Below are 20,086 nucleotides of genomic sequence, written 5' to 3'. Positions count from 1 at the left end.
GATTGATCCCATCCAAACCTTCTCAAACCCACACCAGAGTGGGATTGATCCCATCCAAACCTTCTCAAACCCACACCAGAGTGGGATTGATCCCATCCAAACCTCCTCAAAACCCATATCAGAGGGGGTTTGATCCCATCCAAACCTCCTCAAACCCACACCAGAGTGGGATTGATCCCATCCAGAAATCAAAACCCACACCAGAGTGGGATTGATCCCATATAAACCTTCTCAAACCCACACCAGAATGGGATTGATCCATCCAAACCTCCTCAAAACCCATATCAGAGGGGGTTTGATCCCATATAAACCTTCTCAAACCCACACCAGAGTGGGATTGATCCCATATAAACCTTCTCAAACCCACACCAGAGAATCACAAAACCACCTTGGAGCCTCCTCCCTCTGGGACTCAACCTTGGGGACATTTGGGATGTTTGGGATGTTTTGGCTTCAGTGTCTCTGTGTCCCTCGAGCCAAACCCCACAAGCCAGGGCTGCTCAGGGCCCCTCACTGCACTCAGTGGTTTTGGGGTGGTTTTTGGGGTGGTTTTGGGGTGGTTTTGGGGCTCACCCTACAAGAAGAGGGGCAGAGCAGCTCCTTTCCTCCCAGGCCAGGGGTGGGGGGTGTTGATGAGCCACATTTAACACATCCCACCCTCCTCTAGTGAAGGACAGCAGCCTTGTCACCAAAAGTGCCACCAAAAGTGTCACCAAAGGTGCCACCAGAGCAGCAGCCCCAGCCCCACAGACCCCCCCCAGCCCCACTCCCCTGGCTCTGAGGTTGGATTGCTTAAGGCAGGTTTTTCATGGACAGCAACACAAACAACAAACCCCTGGCACATTCCCAACATTTCCTTCCCCCAGAGCTTGAACCAAAGCAAAACCCCAAAGGGGACACTGAGCCTGCCCCCCATCCAAACCTGTGCCCAGCTGGGCAGGGGCAGAGCAGGGAGGGCAAACCCGAGCCAGAGGAGCAGGAAAATGGGGCAGCAGCTCCTGGAGGAGAATTCTCCATCTTCTTCTTGTCCCACCTCCATCCCTCGGCCAGCAGGATGTGCAGGACAGCCAGGAAAAACAGGGGGGTTGAAAGTATAATGCAAATCTCTTTTCTCTCTCTCTTTTTTTTTTTTTGTTTGGTTTTTTTGTTTGCTTGTCTGCTTTTTTTTTTTTACATATATACACGAGTCTGACAATAAAATGTGGAACACAGTGCAAAGTCTTGGCTGCAGAGCACCCAGGACTGGCTTAGTTGTGCATCGTGGCGTGTCCACCCATGGACATCCCAAAAATCCGTGTCCTCAGCTGCCCTGGCAGCAGAGCAGAGCTGTTCCCAGCAGGGAGAGCAGGGTCCTGTGTGGTTTAAAAGCCCCCAGGGGCTCAGAGGTGCCTGGGGCTGGGGTGCCCGTTGTGGTACAGCTTCTGTTTGATGTGCACCATGTTCCCCGTGGGCTCCTCGAACTGCCGGTGCTGGCGCTTCCTCAGCTCCTTCAGCTTGCAGAACCTGGGGATCCAGGACCACGAGTTGTCTGCAAGGCAGGAGGAGAGGGGGGGTGAGGGCTGCAGGAGAGGAGGGGGCTGTGCTGCCCCAAAGTTATCCCAAAGCTCTCACAAAACTCCCAAAGCTGTCCTGTCCCAATGATGCCCAAAGCTCTCCTAAAGCTGTCCTGTCCCAACATTGTCCAAAGCTGTCCCAAAGATGTCTCAAAACTGTCCCAAGACTGTCCCAAAGCTTTCCCCAAATTATCCCAAAGCTGTCCTGTCCCAAAATTGTCCCAAAAGCTGCCCCAAAACTGTCCCAAAACTGTTCTAAGACTGTCCCAAACCTGTCTCAAATCTGTCCTGTCCCAAAGCTTTGCCCCAAGGCTGTCCTGTCCCAAGACTGTCCCAAAAGTGTCCCAAAGATGTCTCAAAGCTGTCCCAAGACTGTCCCAAAGCTTTCCCAAAATTATCTCAAAGCTGTCCTGTCCCAAAATTGTCCCAAAACTTGCCCCTAAACTGTCCCAAAGTTGTTCTAAAGCTGTCCTGTCCCAAAGCTGTCCCATGGCTGCCCCAAAACTGTCCCAAAGCTGTTCTAAGACTGTCCTAAAGCTGCCCCAAAATTGTCCCAAACCTGTCCCAAAATTGTCCCAAACTCTCTCAAAACTGTCACAAGACTGTCCCAAACCTGTCCCAAATATGTCCCAAAAACTGTCCCAAACCTGTCCTGTCCCAAAACTGTCCCAAATCTGTCCCAAAATTGTCCCAAACCTGTCCTGTCCCAAATCTGTCCCAAACCTGTCCCACAGCCACCCCTGATGTCCTTTCAGGGACAGCAGCTGAGCACTCTCACCCTTCCAGTTTGACCAGGGCAGCTCCAGCACCTTTTCCCAATTCCCACCAGCATCACCCCCTGCCCCAGCACCTTTTGAACCCATTTTTACCCATTACCTCAGCCCAGGAACCTTTTCCTTCAGCTGCCACCCATTCCTATGAAAATTTTGGTGATTCCACCCCAAAAATGCAGATCCCAGATGGCCCCAGGCTGAGCTGGGCTGGGAACTGCTTGGTCTCGATGATCTTTGAGTCTTTTCCATCCCAAATGAGTCTCTGAGTCTGCCCAGCCCAGCCTGCAGCTGCTCAGGCTCAGCTCCTCTGGAATATTTTCTATTTTGAGAAGCCTCTTCCATCAGGAAGGAGCCCCAGGATATTGTGAGAGGCCACAACTGGAGCTGATCAGCCCCAATGTGACATTGAGTCACTGCTCGTGCACAGAATTTGTGTTTCCCCTGCCCCTGCCTCACAATTTCTTCCCTCAGAAGGAGAATTCAGCTTTGTTCAACAAAAGAAACAAATCCCTTTAAAATTACTCAGTTGCATCGTTGATTTTGAATAAATAGGGAATATTTAAGTTCGTTGCACCAAGCCTTAAAATAGGTGTGCACAGAGAGAGAGGGGGGAAAAAAATGAAACAAAAGAGATCAATTAGTTGAAATACTAAATTAATTACTAAAAATAAAAGCCTCCATTCACGAGGGGTAAAACATCCCAGCACAGGGAGATTTCCTGCTCTGATCTCTGATGGAAATCAGCAGCCACAGCCCCAAAATTGCTACTCAGAGCCTGAGATCTCCCAAGAAAATCAGCCCCTGCTTGGGAAGCAGCAGCAGCAGCAGAGCCCCAGGAGAATCCTGACTCAGAAACTGCTCCCAGAGCCTGCTGGGGATTTGGGAAGACTAATGGGAAATTAATATCATTTTTTATCTGAGTTTTTAGAAAGAGAGAGTTCACTTCCCTAATTAGAATTTCTTATAGGCCTGCAGATAAATCTTTCTCCTGCTTCTGCTTTTCCTCTGAGTTGTGATTTAACAGCACCATCAGTCAGGAGCTGGGGAGATGGAGATTTGTGGGCACCTTTTGAGGGAATTTCGAGTCATTCTTTAATTCAATACATTTTCCTGTCATTTTTTTTTTTCTCCTCCAAGTATGAAAATCCATGGGATGCCCGAGCTGAGGGAGGAAAATGGGGCAGAGGCTCTGAAGGATCTTCCTGGGGTGTTAATTCAGGATTTTAGCTGCTCCAAAGCCTAAAATCCTGCCCAGTTCTTTTTCCTGGAGGGCTGATGGCACAGTTGGCCAAAAACTGGATAAAACTGGACAAAAACTGGACAAAAAAATCTCCACATCTGGCCAGGGGTGAGGAATGGAGAACCTCAGCTGACACCACACAGATGTCAGTCACAGCTTTACACAACCAACACCAGGCTGGCTTTTCCATTAAAATAAAAAATAAAAAAATCCAGATTTTTTGGGAGGAAATTTGGGTCCAACCTGAAGATTTTCTGCCCACAGTTCCCACAGCAACATTCCTGCTGGGGTCACAGGAGGATGGAACAGCCTGAGCTGGGAATGACCCCCGAGCATCACCGAGGGACAAAGGGGACAGAGGGACAGAGAGGGACAAATTGGGAGATTTGTGCCAGATCCACGTGGAATAAAACAGCAGCTTGACCTCTCCCAGCTCCCCCAGGGATGAGGAGGAGGAGGAGGAGGAAGAAAAGGAGAAGGAAGAAGAAGAGGAGGAAGAAGAGGAGAAGAGAAGGAGGAGAAAGAAGAGGAGGAAGAGGAGGAGGATGAGGAGGGAAAGGGGGAAGAAGACGAGGAGGAAGAAGAAGAGGAGGAGAAAGAAGAGGAGGAGGAGAAGAGGAGGGAGAGGAGGGAAAGGAGGGAGAGGGGGAAGAAGAAGAGGAGGAAGAACAGGAGGAGGAGGAAGAGCAGGAGGAAGAAGATGAAGAAGAGGAGGAGGAGCAGGAGGAAGAAGAGGAGTAGGAGGAAGAAGAGGAAGAAGAAGAGAAGGGGGAAGAAGAGGAGAAGGATGAAGAGAAGGGGGAAGAGGAGGAAGAAGAGGAAGAAGAGGAGGAGGAGCAGGAGGAAGAAGATGAAGAAGAGGATGAGGAAGAGGAAGAGCAGGAGGAGGAGGAAGAAGAGAAGGGGGAAGAGGAGGAAGAAGAGGAAGAGGAAGAGCAGGAGGAAGAAGATGAAGAAGAGGAGGAGGAAGAGGAGGAGTAGGAGGAAGAGCAGGAGGAAGAAGAAGAAGAAGAGGAGGAGGAAGATGAAGAAGAGGAGGAGGAGCAAGAGGAAGAGGAGGAAGATGAAGAAGAGGAGGAGGAGCAGGAGGAAGAAGAGGAAGAAGAGGAGGAGGAGGAGAAGGAGGAAGATGAAGAGGAGGAGGAGCAGGAGGAAGAAGAGGAGGAGGAGGAGCAGAAGGAAGATGAAGAGGAGGAGGAGCAGGAGGAAGAAGAGGAGGAGGAGGAGCAGGAGGAAGAAGAGGGGGAGGAGGAGCAGGAAGAAGAGGAGGAAGATGAAGAGGAGGAGGAGCAGCAGGAAGAAGAGGAAGAAGAGGAGGAGGAGGAGAAGGAGGAAGATGAAGAGGAGGAGGAAGAGGAGGAAGAAGAGGAGGAGGAGGAGCAGGAGGAAGATGAAGAGGAGGAGGAGCAGCAGGAAGAAGAGGAGCAGGAGGAAGAGGAGGAAGAAGAGGAGGAGGAGGAGCAGGAGGAAGAAGAGGAGGAGGAGGAGCAGGAGGAAGATGAAGAGGAGGAGGAGCAGGAGGAAGAAGAGGAGGAGCAGGAGGAAGAGGAGGAAGATGAAGAGGAGCAGCAGGAGGCGAGGAGCGGCGCTGACCATAGCGGCGGCCGGCCCGCCAGGCGCGCACGGCGCAGTGCAGCACCCCGTCCATCCACACCAGGAACCAGCTGATGCAGAAGCCCAGCAGCAGCCCCAGCATCAGGTCGATCTCCTGCTTGGTCACATTGTCGGTCACAAAGTAATTCTCCGAGGAATCCACCACCGACTGGTCCCCGTCGTACGGGATGACATAATGCACGTGGTGCCTGGGCAGAAAGCAGGGAAATCAGTCGCATTTTATTTAAAAATATATCATTTATTTTATTTTTGCCTTTTCTCCCAGAGCAGAAGGGATTGTATTAATGCCTCAGGATTTTAGATTTTATATTCATATATTTATTTTTCTATTTTTATACATAATTGCATATATATATATATAATTATATATGTGTATATAATATATATACATATATATGTGTATATATATACAATATATATGTATATATGCAGATTATATATATACATATATATAAAATATATAATGTATATAATTATATATGTGTATATAATATATATACATATATATGTATATATACATATATACATATATATATGTGTATATATATACAATATATATGTATATATACAGATTATATATATACATATATATAAAATACATAATGTATATTAAAAATATATGTATATATTATATTGTATTATATGTATATATTAGAATGTATTATATGTTATATATTTACACATTATATATACACACATTATATATATACACATTATATATACAAATTTTTATATATAAATATATATATATTATATATATATACACATTATATATACAAATTTTTTATATAAATATATATATTATATATATACAGATTATATATCATATATACATAATATATCTAAATATATTATATATATATACAGATTATATATTATATATACATATATTTATACACATGTATATACATATATATAATATATATAATGTATATATATGTATATATTATATTGCATTGTATGTGTCTGTTATAATGTATTATATGTTATATATATACACATTATATATATACACATTTATATATAAAAATATATATATTTATATACATTTTTATATATAAATATTTTATATACATTTTTATATAAAAAAATATATATTTATATACATTTATATATTGAAAATATATATTTATATGCATTATATTCATAATTCTGCAGTTCTTTAGTTATAACTCCAAACTCCAGGTACAGTGTGAGCTCAGCTCACCCATTTTACTCAGACACAACAATTCCTCTCCAGGCAATCCAGGACACCTCACAGGCCCCAAAAAATATAAACAGAAGTGAGTTGGGAGGAGCAAATTTGTTAAATTCCTCATTACCTGAAGCTGTAATTGGAGGATTAACCCCCAATCTGCAAATGGACCAAATTTATAAAAGTGTGAATTTTGTGGTCCATTTTTGGGTGTAACCCCTGCCCTAAATGTACCTGAAGACCCCTCAATAAATATAAATAAACTGATTTTTATTCTCCTAATTTTGTCTGGCCTCTGCTTTTAGTTAAGCCCAAAAAGGCACCAATGTCCTTCACACACCAGAGTTTAGAGTTTGCAAATTTACAGCCAGGGAGGAATTCCAGCCTCTCACTCCTGGAAAAATCCCACGAGCTCCAAAACCACCTCAGCCCCTCCTGCTCCTTCCCCAGGGGGGTCTGGGGGGTCCCTGAAGGGGGAAAGGAGCAAAATTCCCAGGGTGGGGAGACCAAACCTGGGCTGGAGCTGAAAAACACCAAAAACCCTCCCAGGTTCACCTGGGGAAATGTCAGGGATGGAGTGAGGAGGGAAAAGGAAAGCAGGGAGAGCTGTGGGGTGGAGGAGGGGAGGAGCAGCAGGTCCCGGGAGATGAGAGGGGTGGGAGATCCCGAGGAGGCAAAAACTGCTCTGGGCAGCTCCTCACCTTCCAGGGAACCCGGGTGGGCACTGGAGGTGCTGTCCCCACCCCAAAAATGACCCCACACCCACCAGGTGATGCCCAGCCCCAGGTGGCACTGACAGTGCTGTCCCCATCCCAAAAGTGACCTCACCAGGTGATGCCCAGACTCAGGAGGGCACTGACAATGACCCCACACCCATCCAGGTGATGCCCAGCCTGTCCCCACCCCAAAAATGACCCCACACCCATCCAGGTGATGCCCAGCCTGTCCCCACCCCAACAATGACCCATCCAGGTGATGCCCAACCTGTCCTCACCCCAATAATCACCCCACACCCATCCAGGTGATGCCCAGCCCCAGGTGGCACTGACAATGCTGTCCCCATCCCAAAAGTGACCTCACCAGGTGATGCCCAGCCTGTCCTCACCCCAATAATCACCCCACACCCACCAGGCCATGCCCCAGCGCATCCCCAGTGCCCCCGTCCAGGCAGCAGCGATGTCCCGCTGCTGTCACTGTCCCCAGCATCCCGTCCCTCGCTCCCGCTCCAGACGAGAGGGAGGCAACCGCCGGGGCCTCTGAATATTCATGAGGAGCAGGTTTGCTCCATAATCACGCCTGAGAAACGTCCAAATATTTACACAAACAAAGCTCCGCTCCGAGGAACCTTCTGAAAACAGCCCTAATCTCAGCGCTGCCGGAATGGGGGCACCTGCAGCGGCTCCGGGGCTGGCCCGGGGCTGGCACGGACCCCGGGGTGGCCACCAGCCCCCACAGTGCCCTTTGGCACCCAGGGAGGGGGACCCGGCTGGCAGGGGACAGGAGATGCCAGCTCTGGTGGCAGCAGTGACCCGGGGTTTGGAACTGGGATTTTCCCTCTTTTGGCGCTGGGGAATCCAGGGGGAGAGGCTGAAGGGTCCCCTGAGCACAGTCAAGCACTTCCCGTGCTCCAAATTTACCAAATCCCTGCACACTCACATCTCCCATATCCCATCATTTCCCAAACCCTTGCACACATCTCCCATGTTCCAAATTTACCAAATCCTTACACTCACATCTCCCATATCCCATCATTTCCCAAACCCCTGCACACATCTCCCATGTTCCAAATTTACCAAATCCTTACACTCACATCTCTCATCTGCCATCATTTCCCAAACCCCTGCACACTCACATTTCTCATCTTCCATCCTTCCCAAACCCCTGCACACATCTCCCACATTCCACAATTTCCAAACCCCTGCACACTCACATCTCCCGTGTTCCATGATTTCCCAAATCTCTGCACACATTTCTTATCTTCCATCCTCCCCAAATCCCTGCACACTCACATTTCTCATCTTCCATCCTTCTCAAACCCCTGCAAATACACATCTCTCATCTTCCATCCTTCCCAAACCCCTGCACACATCTCCCACATCCCACAATTCCCAAACCCCTGCACACTCACATTTCTCATTTTCCTCCCTCAGAAGAAACCCCTCCTGTGGCTGAGGCTGCCCAGGGGAGCCCCTGAGGCCCTGCAGCCTCCCAGGGAATCCTTGCACTCTTTGCATCCTTGGGAACCCTGAGCCACCACAATAACCACACAGAGCAGATCCAGAGCTGCATTCCCACTTTGTGGAGTTTTCTAGAAAGAGTTCAGCAAAGCCCAGGGAAGATGAATTTTTCCTGCTGTTGCAACAGTTGGGCTGGAGGGAATTTTATCCTTTCCTTTCTTGTCAGGACAGAGTGATGCTCAGAGAAGGGAGGAGAGCAGGGACAGAACTCCACGAGTTCCCTGCTGCTGCTGGAGCCCTGGGGATGCTCCAGGGGGGAATCAGCCCCTGCCCCAGCAGCACAGAATATTTTAAACAGAGCTCAGAACACCAGTGTCCCCCCTCATGCCGAGGGGAAACTGAAAACTGGAACCAGACCCAGAGAGGGGAGGTGACAGCTCTGAGCTGAGCTGGGGCTGGGTGCAGGAAAGGGCAGCAGGGCTGGGCACAAAACCTGCCCTAAACCCTCCAGCCAGGGCTCATTGCACCAACCAGAGCCCTGTGGAGAGAGGAAAAATCCTCCTTCAGAGACAAAAACTCCTTCAGGAACAAAAACCTCTTCCAGAGACAATAACCTCTTTCAGGGAGAAAAAAACCCAACATCTTTCAGGGAGAAAAAAAAACTTCCTTCAGGGGTATAAAACCCCTTCAGGGACAAAAAACCCTCTTCAGCTCAGGCCTGCCAGGGGTGGCTGTGGGGTCTCTGGGCACCACAGCCCTGGGACAGAGTTGTCACACGTGGCCCCCACAGCCAACCCCAAATCCTGCCCGTGTTTATTTACAAGAAATCCGTGTGCCAAATAAATCCTGGGGGCAAATTCCTGGGCAGTTCCAGCCGTGCCACCTCCCCTCCTGTGCTGTGCCTACTCTCGGGGGACCCCAAAATACTGAGCTGTCCCCATTCTCAGGGGGACCCCAAATACCCCAAACTGTGCCCACCCTCAGGGGGACCCCAAAACACCCCAAAGTGTCCCCACCCTGGCTGTGCTGGATCTTCCACAAGGAATAAAAGATGGGCACAGGAATTCCAGCGCTCCGGGCGCCAGGACAGGGTCTGTGCGCGCTGTGACCGGGCTCAGGTGACAAAGGCAGCCCGGACCGTGTGTCTGCACCCCCTGTCCCCATCCCCAGCTGTGACAAAGCGGGACAATCCCCCGCTCTGCTCCGCTATTGTCCCTGGCGGTGACCTTGTGTCCGCGCCGCTGCTGCAGCCCCGGCGCGGCTCGGGAGCCTCGGGAGGATCCGATCGAGCACAGCAGAGTCTGGAGCTGCCCCTGGGCTTGTCACAGCCCCTGGGGACAGGGACGGGACAGGCACGGGACAGGGATGGGGACAGGGACGCGCGGATGCTCCGGCTCAGCCCCGGTGACAGCGACAGCTCAGGTGACAGTGGCACCACGTCACATCTCCCGCCGCAGCTGGACCGAGCCCTTCCCCATCGCCAGCTGCAGCAGGATTTGGGGAAATCTGGGAGAATTTGGGCTCATCCAACCCCACAGGCAGGGCTGGAGGGAGGCAGAGCCTCGCTGTCCTGCATCCCTGCCTGACCTTGCAGCTGCTCCTCAGCATCCCCAAAACAGCACCCAAAACATCCCCCAAAACAGCACCCAAAAAAACACCCAAAACACCACCCAAAACACCACCCAAAACACCACCCAAAACAACACCCAAAACATCTCCCCGCTCCTGCTCCTGGAGGAAACATCGCCCTGCACAGCTGCAGGAGCACCAGGCGAGGAGCTCTGCCAGCACACCCACAGAGGGTCTGGGAAAGCAGGAAACACAGGACAAGTGTCCCTCGTGTCCCTGCTGGCAGCGCCACCCCCAGTGACCCCAGCAGAGCCTCCTCCCAGCCTGCTGAGCCCAGCCTGTGCCAGGCTCTGCTCTGAGCCCCAGCACAGCCCTTCCCTGCTGGCTCGGAGCCGGGAGCCCCCGGGCAGGGGGAGCTGCAGGTGCAGCGCCAGGTGAGGCTGCACCGCCCGGGGGAGGCTGAGCTCACTCAGCCAAGGTCACCCCGAAGGTCGGGGCAGGGGGACACGAAGCTCAGGGGGCTCTGTGCTCTCTCTGTGAGCCCCCCGGGCTGCTCTGGCTCCCTCCAGGTGTCACCTGCTCCCTCCAGCTCGCCCTGCCTCCTGCACGGACGCCCTTTGGTGTTTTTCCTTTGCATGACATCACCCGGCTCCTGATCTGCTGCCAGCTCTGCTTCCACTGAGGGACCCTTTGCTGGCTGGGATGGAGAGATTGGGGAACCTCACAGAGCTCAGCACTCCTGCCCAGCCCTGCCCTCCCCGGGGACAGCCACGTTTGGGGTTTGGGGTTTGGGATTTGGGTGGCTCCACATGGAGAGTGCCAGGCTGCCCCAGGGATCTGCACGGTGCCAGCAGCACAGGGGTGTGGCTGTCACCCCCTCCTGGGGCAGATGTGACAGGAGGAGCTGTCCCTGTCACACCCTGTCACACCCAGGTGCCAGCCCTGGCTCTGTGCTGCTGTTCTCTATCCAGCCTCCCTTCCCAGCAGAGTTTTTCCAGCTGTGGATGCTCTCCCCTGGTCTGGGGGGTGCTCTGGAGTGGGACAGCTCTGGTCCCAGTGATGGTGACACCTCACCCATGGACACTTGTCACCCCTCAGAGGAGCATCCAGCTGTGTCACCAGAGCAGGGACACTCCACTGTGCAGCCCAGGCTCCCTCAGACTGCAAACAGCAGCTCAGAGCCACCCAAAAAACTGGAAATATGGACCAGGGGTGGCTGAGCAGCCTCAGCTCCCCCCAGCCCAGGGCTCCAGGCCCTGCAGCCACTCAAACTCTGCACAGCACAGGTGTCACCTCTTGGTTCTCTGTGTCACAGCTCCCATCTGACAGCACAGACTCAAAAAGCACCTCCCATCTCAACAAACCCCTCCTGGCATGAAATGACAGCCAACAGCCCCAGCCCCAGTGACCCTGATCCCCAGGGAAGGGTGAAGGTGGGATCAGCCTCCAGCAGCACCTGGAGGTGGGGCTGATTTGTGTCCTGATCCTTCCCAGCCACTGCAAACACACTGAATGCTCAAAAACATGGGGAAAAAAAAATGTACAGCATTCCTTGCACTTGTCCTGGGACCCTCCTGCTGGGCCAGAGCCTCAGGGAGGGGAGGAGAGGCAGAGGGCAGGGACCCTGCCACCAGGACAGAGCCCAGGCAGGAGCCTGGGAGCATTTTGGGGGCAGCTGGAGCAGCCAGCCCTGCTGGCCCTGCCCTGGGTGATCCCAGAGCCCCCAGAACCTGGGCAGAGCCTGGGGCTGCTGCCAGAGCCAGGAGAGCTGGGAGTGGGCACAGCAACAAGGGACCCCCAAAGTGCAGCTGGGAGCAGCCAAACCATGGCAGGGGGTGGGGAGCCAGGCTGGGGGTGCAGCAAGGACAGGGACAGAGCCCCCCATCCCCTGGCACAGCAGGGACACAGAGCCAGCCCTGCCTGGCCACAGCCAGCACACCTGGGCCAGCTCCCAGCACACCTGGGCCAGCTCAGAGCACACCTGGGCCAGCTCCCAGCACACCTGGGCCAGCTCCCAGCACACCTGGGCTGCTCCCAGCACACCTGGGCCAGCTCCCAGCACACCTGGGCCAGCTCAGAGCACACCTGGGCCAGCTCCCAGCACACCTGGGCTGCTCCCAGCACACCTGAGTCATCTCTCAGCACACCTGGGCCAGCTCCCAGCACACCTGGGCCATCTCCCAGCACACCTGGGCCAGCTCCCAGCACATCTGGGCTGCTCCCAGCACACCTGGGCTGCTCCCAGCACACCTGGACCATCTCCCAGCACATCTGGGCTGCTCCCAGCACACCTGGGCCATCTCCCAGCACACCTGGGCCAGCTCCCAGCACATCTGGGCTGCTCCCAGCACACCTGGGCTGCTCCCAGCCCCTCTGGGCCATGTCCCAGCACACCTGGGTTGCTCCCAGCACACCTGGGCCAGCTCCCAACACACCTGGGCCATGTCCCAGCACACCTGGGCTGCTCCCAGCACACCTGGGCTGCTCCCAGCACACCTGGGCCAGCTCCCAACACACCTGGGCCATCTCTCAGCACACCTGGGCCAGCTCCCAGCACACCTGGGCTGCTCCCAGCACACCTGGGCTGCTCCCAGCCCCTGACAGGCACACCCTGCTCAGAGCTCCTCCTGGAGAGCACACCCTGCTGTGCCCAGGGCACTCACACCCTGCTGGACAATTCCTGGGGATGGGATCCCCTCTGATGCCCTGAGCAAGGAGAGGAAGGGAAACATTTCTGAATGAATTATTGGCTCTGACTGACACTGTGACCCAGGCTGGGGCAGGAGGGAGATCATTAATTGCAGCAGCTCAGCCCACTGCACATCAATCTTCATTCATTCCAATTCCTCCTTCCCTTCCATTTCTGCAACATTTACTGATTTTCCCCATTTCTCTCTGCAACACACTGAACTGCAGCCAGCTCCCTCCTCCGAGGACTCCCTCTGGTTGTTGGCAAATTAAGTTCTTCATCAAGCCCTGGTGGCAGTGCTGACAGGAGGCTGCAGGACACAGCCCAGGCTGAGCCCAGAGCCCTGGGGCAGCTCTCAGAGAGCACAGGGCACTGTGCTGGGGACCAGCAGCTCAGCACAGGGTCACACAGCATGGGGAGGGTTTGGGGATTCTCCTCTCAGGGCTTGGAGCCCAAGCTCACAAACTCCTGAGTTGTTTCTGTTTGTGTTGTTTCTGCAAGAGCCACTGCTCCCACAGACCTGAGGCAAGGCACAAACTTTGCTTTTTGCCTCCTCTCACCTCCATGCTCAGCAGTTTGGAAGATTTTTTTGGTGGCACTTTTGAAGAAATGAGCCAGTGGTGTTTGTGGAGAGTGCCACAGCCAGTTTATCTGCCTCAGGAGCATCTCTGCAGGCACAGGGGGAGAGCAGGGGGGGCTGCTCCTGTCACCTCAGCCTTGGGCACAGGACACTCAGCCAGGCCACCAGTGAGACCTGACACTCCAAACATCACAGCCCATCACCAGCAGCCCATTCCCACCAAGCTGTGATGAGCAAAAACTGCTGGAAAAAGCAAAGAAAAACTCTTAAACTAGTGAAAAACATCAAGAAGGCTCAAAGAAGAAGAAAAGCTGAGAAAAAAGCAAAACCAAGTGGAATTCACTGTGGATTTTTGCCCCCAAGTTGAGCTGAAGTGGGAGGTGCCCCAGAGCTGAGGGTGCTGCTGGTGCCTCCTCTGCCCCAGGAGGATGAGGAGGAGCCCTGGGAGGAAGGCCCTGATTTATTTTCTGGAGCTGAGGCAGCGTGGAAGGGCAAGTTCAGGCAGCCAAGCACAGCCCAGGGCCACGGGGGGATGGGATCCCTGGGTTCAGCTGGCCCCAAGAGGGGCAAAGCTCAAACCCAAAGGTTGGGATGTGGCCAGGGAGGGTCTCCTGTGGCTGGCACAGCCTCAGGCTGCTCCAACCCCAGCAGGCAAGGGAGGGCAGCATGAGGAGCAGCAGTCCCACAGAGAGGGGTGAAATTCAGCTCCCCACAGCTCAGCCTGAGCAGCTTCCAGAGCAGCCAAACCCCAGATTCAAGCTGAGCTCTTGGGTGATTAACACAAGAGAGATGCTGGTTGGGAGAATTAAATGTTCCCAAGAGCCACAGAGGGAGGCAGGGATTTGTCCAGCCATAAACTTGTGCACAGCAAAGGTTTCACTCCTGACATCCTGACATCCACCCTGATGCTCCTGGCTCACCCAAAAACACAGCCCAGCCTCCTCAGTGTGTGCCCAGCACAGCTCCAGCAGGAAAAGCCACAGGGAGTGAAAAATCTGATGGAGGATTGCAAAGTGACTCTGTGCTAGGCCTGGGCAGGGATTCTCTCCTTTCTCCAAACCCCAAACCAGCCACACAAACACCAACTGCAACATCCAGCCCACAAACAGCCTGGGGAGCACCACGGCCTGACTGACAGCAAAAGGCAAAATGACAAACGTTTAAACACAAGTTACTTTCCCAGGGCTCCCAAATGCCTGTGCACAAACGTGCTCACAAAGGAAAATGCACTTCCAAGCCCACAGAAAACTCTTCTTCCAGAAAAAAAAAAACAACCAACCCCCACTCCCCCCCTCCTTCCTCACCCTGCTCATGCAGGAACTGCCGAGGAAGGTGAGACACAGCCAGAATGCCAAAATGGTAGCCCAGCACTGGCTGTGCTGGCCACCTCCTCCCCAGGGAGACAAGAGAAGGGGCTGGGGGCAGGGCAGGGCAGGCTCTGCAGGTAACTCACCTTCCACAGTTGCAGTGACAAACTCGGTCCTCCCCTCTCAGATGCGGTAGGATGTAATTGTGAAATCTGTCCAACAACGCATTCATGTCCATCAAGCAAGCTATTGCCTGTAAGAGCCCATAACCAAGGCATCTGGTCAACTCTGGATGGTGGAATAAAACATTGACTCCAGTTTGATTGCCAGAGACTGAAGCAGTCATCAAGAAAAGAGTGTTGGGTGCTCGGTGGGGCACCCACACACACACACAGAGGTGCTGAGGCTGAGGGACAGTGCGGGGGGAAGGTGGAGGGGAGGGAGGAGGAATGGTGAGGGGGGGGGGGGGGACCATGGAGGGGAGGGAGATAAGCACAAAAATCTCTTACCATAACGATAGAGGCGCCCAGGATCATGAAAATCATGGTGTTTGCATTCATGGACATCAAGAGGGAATGGCCAGCGGTCGGGTCCGTGCGCGCCCGGCCCGCGGAGGGCGAGCGGCGGCCGCGCTATTCCGCAGCGCCGAGCGCGGGGCGCATCGCGCTCGCTGCCCGCTCGCTGCGGTGCTGCGGGGGGCGCCGGGGCCGCGGGGAGCCCCCCGCGCACACACACGCACTCCCCCGTGCCGGGGATGCCGCGGGCTCCCGAGCCCTGCCCGCTTTATTTTTTTATTTTTCTAGGACGAATGTGACAGGTAAAAAAAAAAAAAAAAAAAAAAAAAAAAAAAAAAAAAATTAAAAAAAAAAATTAAAAATGGGAAAATTTAAAAATAATCAAAATAAGAATAATAATTCCACGGCCAACGCTGGCTCCGGGCTCCCCCCGGGTGCGCGGCTCCGGGTACAAGCACAGCCTTCATGCAGCAACTGGGAAGCGAGGCAGCCAAAGCCGGGGTGGGGGGGAGAGGCTGGGGGAGGAGGAGGCAGGCTGCAAAAAAAATCACCCACTCCGGGGGAGCCTCATCGCATCCTCCCCGCCGACCCTCCCCAAAATCATCAAAAAATCGGAAATTAAAAAAATATATATATTAAAAAAAAATAGCTCCCAAATCACCGCGCCCACCCTCACCCCCCCTAAAAAAAAAAAAAAAAAAATGAGCCCCACAAACCCTCTCGGTGCCGGCAGCCCCCGGCCCAGCCCCTCCCGGGCTCGGGGGAGGGATGCGGGATGCAGGGGAGGGATGCGGGATGCAGCGACAGGGGGAAGATGCGCCCAGGCAGCGCCGGCCGCCCCCTCCCCACCCTGGGCATTTACCTACGTGGGGAGGCGCTGCTCCGGGAGCGGCTCATGGCGAGCGGCGGCCGCAGCTCTGCGGGCCCGGCCCTGCGGGGCTCCCCCCGCCCCGCAGCCGCACGCCGAGCCCCGCCACCGGCGCCTTTCGCTGCCGCACGCCATCCTCACCCCGCCCTTCCTCCGCCCGGGGTCGGGCCCGCCGGGACCCCCCGTGGCTGCCATCCCTCGGAACGGGGCTCCGGGGCTCCGGGGGTGCGAGCCCCGCGCCGCCCCCGCCGCTCCCCTCCCGGCTCTGCCCCCGCGGGGTCCCGGCCCCGCGCACGGAGGATTCTCGCTGCCCGCACTGGGCAGCGAATCCCACCCACCCCCAGCCGCAAATCCTCCCCTTCCCAGGCGCTGAGACCCCTCTGAGGCGCTTTTGTGACTCCCAGAACTTTGTCCCGTCTCTGTCCCTAAAGGGTCGCGCTCCAGCTCTCCACGGCTCGGTTCCACCCGCCAGTCCGACTCAGCTTTTAGGAGCTGCCGGGAAAACGAAAAGCAAAGGAGTGACCAGCCGAGAAGTTTGTGCTTGTTTGGTTGCTGTTCCTTTTACAGCGAACGGGGCGAGGTGGAGGAATCGCAGCCACCACGTGGGAAACACCGAGCTTGATGTCCTGCAGTGCCTTCCCCTCCTCAGCCTTCCTCAGGGTGAGTTTCTCCTCGCTAGAACCCAGCTGTTCCTTTTTTTGGGGTTTCTCAGGGTGACCAAAGCAGAGTTTGCTGCTGCTGGGTTTTGCATTTTTTGCATATTTGTTTTCCTGCTCCTCCTCAGGCCACAATCAGCCTCCTTATGTAATGACTTGTGTTATATAAACTCCATTCTTCAAGGAACAGTCATTAACCTACTACTGGGTATTGAAAATACCAAAATACTGTCACACAATTAAAATCACTAAATGGTGTCCTCAAATTAGAGCACAGATTGCATTGCAGAATTTTTTTTTTTTTTTTTAAATTGAACCACACACATGAAACATTTGACAAGGCAAGCTCTTCATGGAAAAGATCACCTCCTGCACAGCCCCAACCCTCTGCCCTGAGCTGCTGCCACTTCTTCCTGAGCTCAGGAGTGGATTCTGCCATGGAAATGCAGAGCTCAGAGAGGATGCAGCTGGTTACTCTGCCAGTTGTAGAAAACAAAAGCGTTTCTGAAGTCACAGCTGAATAAAATCATGGGAGGGAATAGACTGAAGACAAATCCTAGGGAAATTTGTGGAACTGAAGTTTCCCCAGCCAATGTTCATCGCTCCCACAAACCAGGCACCAAAATCCTCCAAAAATCCCTGTTGTGGTCAGTCCTGGCTGCAGAGAGATGCCAAACTACTGAGAGATCCCAAAAATCCCTGTCCTGATCAGTCTTGACTGCAGAGAGATCCCAAAAATCCCTGTCCTGACCATTCTGGGAGTGAACTCCACAGTCCTGGTTGCTCCCTTCATGTCCCACCTTCAGCAGAGCTGCCTGGCAGGTGACAAACTCCAGCCTGCTCCTGGCCAAAGTGACCCTGTCACACCCGGGCAAAGACTCTCCAGTGGGTGCTACACACCCCACAGTGGCTTTGTTAAACTCATTCCTAATTAAGAATTAGCTGCTCCCTTTGGAAAAGCAGCACTTGTGAGCTCCTGCTCAGCTCCAGCCTGGAGCTGCACAGGTGGTGTCACAGGATCCCAGTGGCATTTATCCAGTCCCTAATCAGGATTATTTCCCCCTCCCTGTAAACATTCAGCCCCAGGTGGGAATTTATCACAAACCACACCCGCAGGAACTGACTCCTCTGCTTTTCTCTTGGAGGGAACACGACCTCAGCTCAGTTCTGTGGTGCTCACACAACTCAGAGTTTACACCAACAAGAGAATTTCTTCTCCTTCCCTGGACTCCTCTCATTGGTTTTTATTCCCATTTTCTCCCCAGTTTTGTGCCAGTACGAGTGTCTTTGTGTTTGTCTTTATCAGCACCTTCTCCTAAGATCCAGCACATCTGAGAGGTGGAAGTTGAAGCAGGAGACTCAGCAACAAATGCAGTGGGGAAATGCAGGATGATGGATCTTTGCACAGATCCAGCAAGCCCAGACCCTTGGAGAGAAGCTCTTTGCCAGCAGGGCAGCCTGAGTGCACTGTCTGCTCTGCTCAACAGGCACAGAGCTGCAGGAATCAGGCACCAGCAGAGGGAGAAAACCACCAGAATGGCCAGTTTGATTTACACAAACCCATCTGGGAGATGTTCTGATTGTTCTGAAAGTCTGGAGAGCCACGAGAAAAAACACAAAGCCAAGAGTGACTGGTGTGGAAGAGACTCCAAGCTAGGAGTGAGCAGGGCTCTGCTGCTCTGTGCTCATGGATGGGATCTGCAGAGGGATGGAAACCCCAAGAAGTGCTTTGGCAAAGATCTGCCCACATTAAAAAAAAAAAAAAAAAATCTATTTAATCCATCCAGCCTTTCATAGAAAGTCAAAAAAGCCAGAGAAGTGCTGACAAAACACAATCATGGTGTTTGGAAAAGAGGGGATGGCACCCCTGGGAGGAATCTGCATTTTAAATCCCTCTCTGCCCACCCTGTGAATATCCCAAATAGCTGGAAACTCTCCCTGCCAGCAGAATTCTCATTCCTCGTGGTCTGTGCTCACAGGGTGTGAACCTTTCCTTGCTTCTCTCTAGTGGAGAGGGAAGAGGCAACTTTTATTGAAAATAAATCTTTCAGCACTGGTTCTCCACCAATATTTACATCCCACCTTGCTCTTAAAGGAAATCCCCATTCTTTGTTCTGCCTGCTTTAAGTTAAATGTTTCTCTTGAAATTTCTTTTGAGGCAGAAAATAACTTGGACCTTGTGTTTAGCCACATAAATATCTTTGTATGTAACAATGTGTATCTCAAAGGCAAGTACCCCATAAAATTCTGTATCAACTCAGCTTCACTGGGGATTTCAATGCTAATGGAGCATATGGAGAAAAATTGTTTCTAAAAATCATCAATTTTTCAGTAACATGCAAGTTAAATGAGAAGTGACATGTCAAGAGTTGTAATTAATCCATAAAAAGGACTCTGCTGTAAATCCCCATGTACACACAAACCACAGGTTAAAACATCCTGTGTGGGGTTTTTCTAAGGAATAACAACCAAGAACTCTGGGTAGGGTGAATGAAATTGAAAGTAGAAAACCTTTCCAAACAATTTCCCAAACATTTTCACCTCCCCACGGAGCAGCTTCAGTGCTGGGGAAAGGAAAACTCTGCTCCAAACACTCAGCACTGGGTTTGCTTGGATTGTGTTTAAAGGGATCAAGCAAAGCAGTTCCTACAGAACCATCTCCTTCCTTTGGCTGTAAATATCCCCATGGAAACAGAGATGGTATCAGACAGACAAATGAGGAGGAGCAGAAATCCTTCAAACACAGTCTCCAGGAATAAACTGGGACAGGACCAGAAACAACTGCTCCAGCTCCCATCCCCTTGCTGGTCCTGATCTCCACACAATTTCTGCTTTCAGTGTTTTGAACAGATAAAAACCACCCCAGCACAGGTAATTCTGGGTTATTAAACATCCCCAGGACCCAAGGATGATGCAGTGACCCATTTGGAGAGTGGCCAGCAGAGGATGGAGCTGGCACAGGGCTGAGTTTTACCACAAAGCCAAGCCCAGCTCCCAGGAGTGCAGAGGTTTAAGGTTTCTTGGAGGGCCTGACTCAGAGATCAGCATCTGCAGCTGCCAAGAAATATTTTCCAGTGTGGACTGGCAGTTTTCAGGTGTGGAGGCTGAAGTGAGTCCCTCTGATGTGTTAAACAGCAACACAGCACTGGGAGAACATTAAAAATCCTGGCACCAAATTCCTGCACATGCAAAACAAAAGTTAAGAAAATTAAATTATTCCTGCCAGAATGAGAGAAGCAGCACAAACACTCCCAAGGTGATGTTTACAAAGTTGTCCTCAGGTTTTGAAGAGCCTGCTTTGCTCCAAATCATTCACAGGTGCCTTTAAAAAAAAAAAAAACCAACTTTCA

The 20,086-nt window shown here is 52.4% G+C and overlaps 1 protein-coding gene across 2 annotated transcripts; it reads right to left on the bottom strand.

The window, feature by feature from the left end:
- Positions 1-362: 362 nt before the first annotated feature.
- TMEM240 (transmembrane protein 240) lies at positions 363-15,704 on the bottom strand (the record flags this gene model as incomplete). Of its 2 annotated transcripts, XM_079326463.1 has the most annotated exons (4): positions 363-1,528; positions 5,160-5,368; positions 14,844-14,950; positions 15,207-15,704. In XM_079326463.1, the coding sequence occupies 4 exons, from the start codon at positions 15,261-15,263 to the stop codon at positions 1,380-1,382; spliced, it is 522 nt and encodes a 173-aa protein (XP_079182589.1). The 2 variants fall into 2 exon arrangements, with proteins under 2 accessions (XP_079182589.1, XP_079182588.1); XM_079326462.1 differs by lacking the exon at positions 15,207-15,704 and having other exon boundaries at positions 1,380-1,528; positions 14,844-15,043.
- Positions 15,705-20,086: the final 4,382 nt, after the last annotated feature.

This window comes from Erithacus rubecula, assembly GCF_903797595.1.
Source record: "Erithacus rubecula genome assembly, chromosome: 24".
Lineage (NCBI taxonomy): Eukaryota > Metazoa > Chordata > Aves > Passeriformes > Muscicapidae > Erithacus > Erithacus rubecula.
The sequence above is the reverse complement of the archived record's forward strand: the minus strand, read 5'-3'. Positions and strand labels throughout refer to the sequence as shown.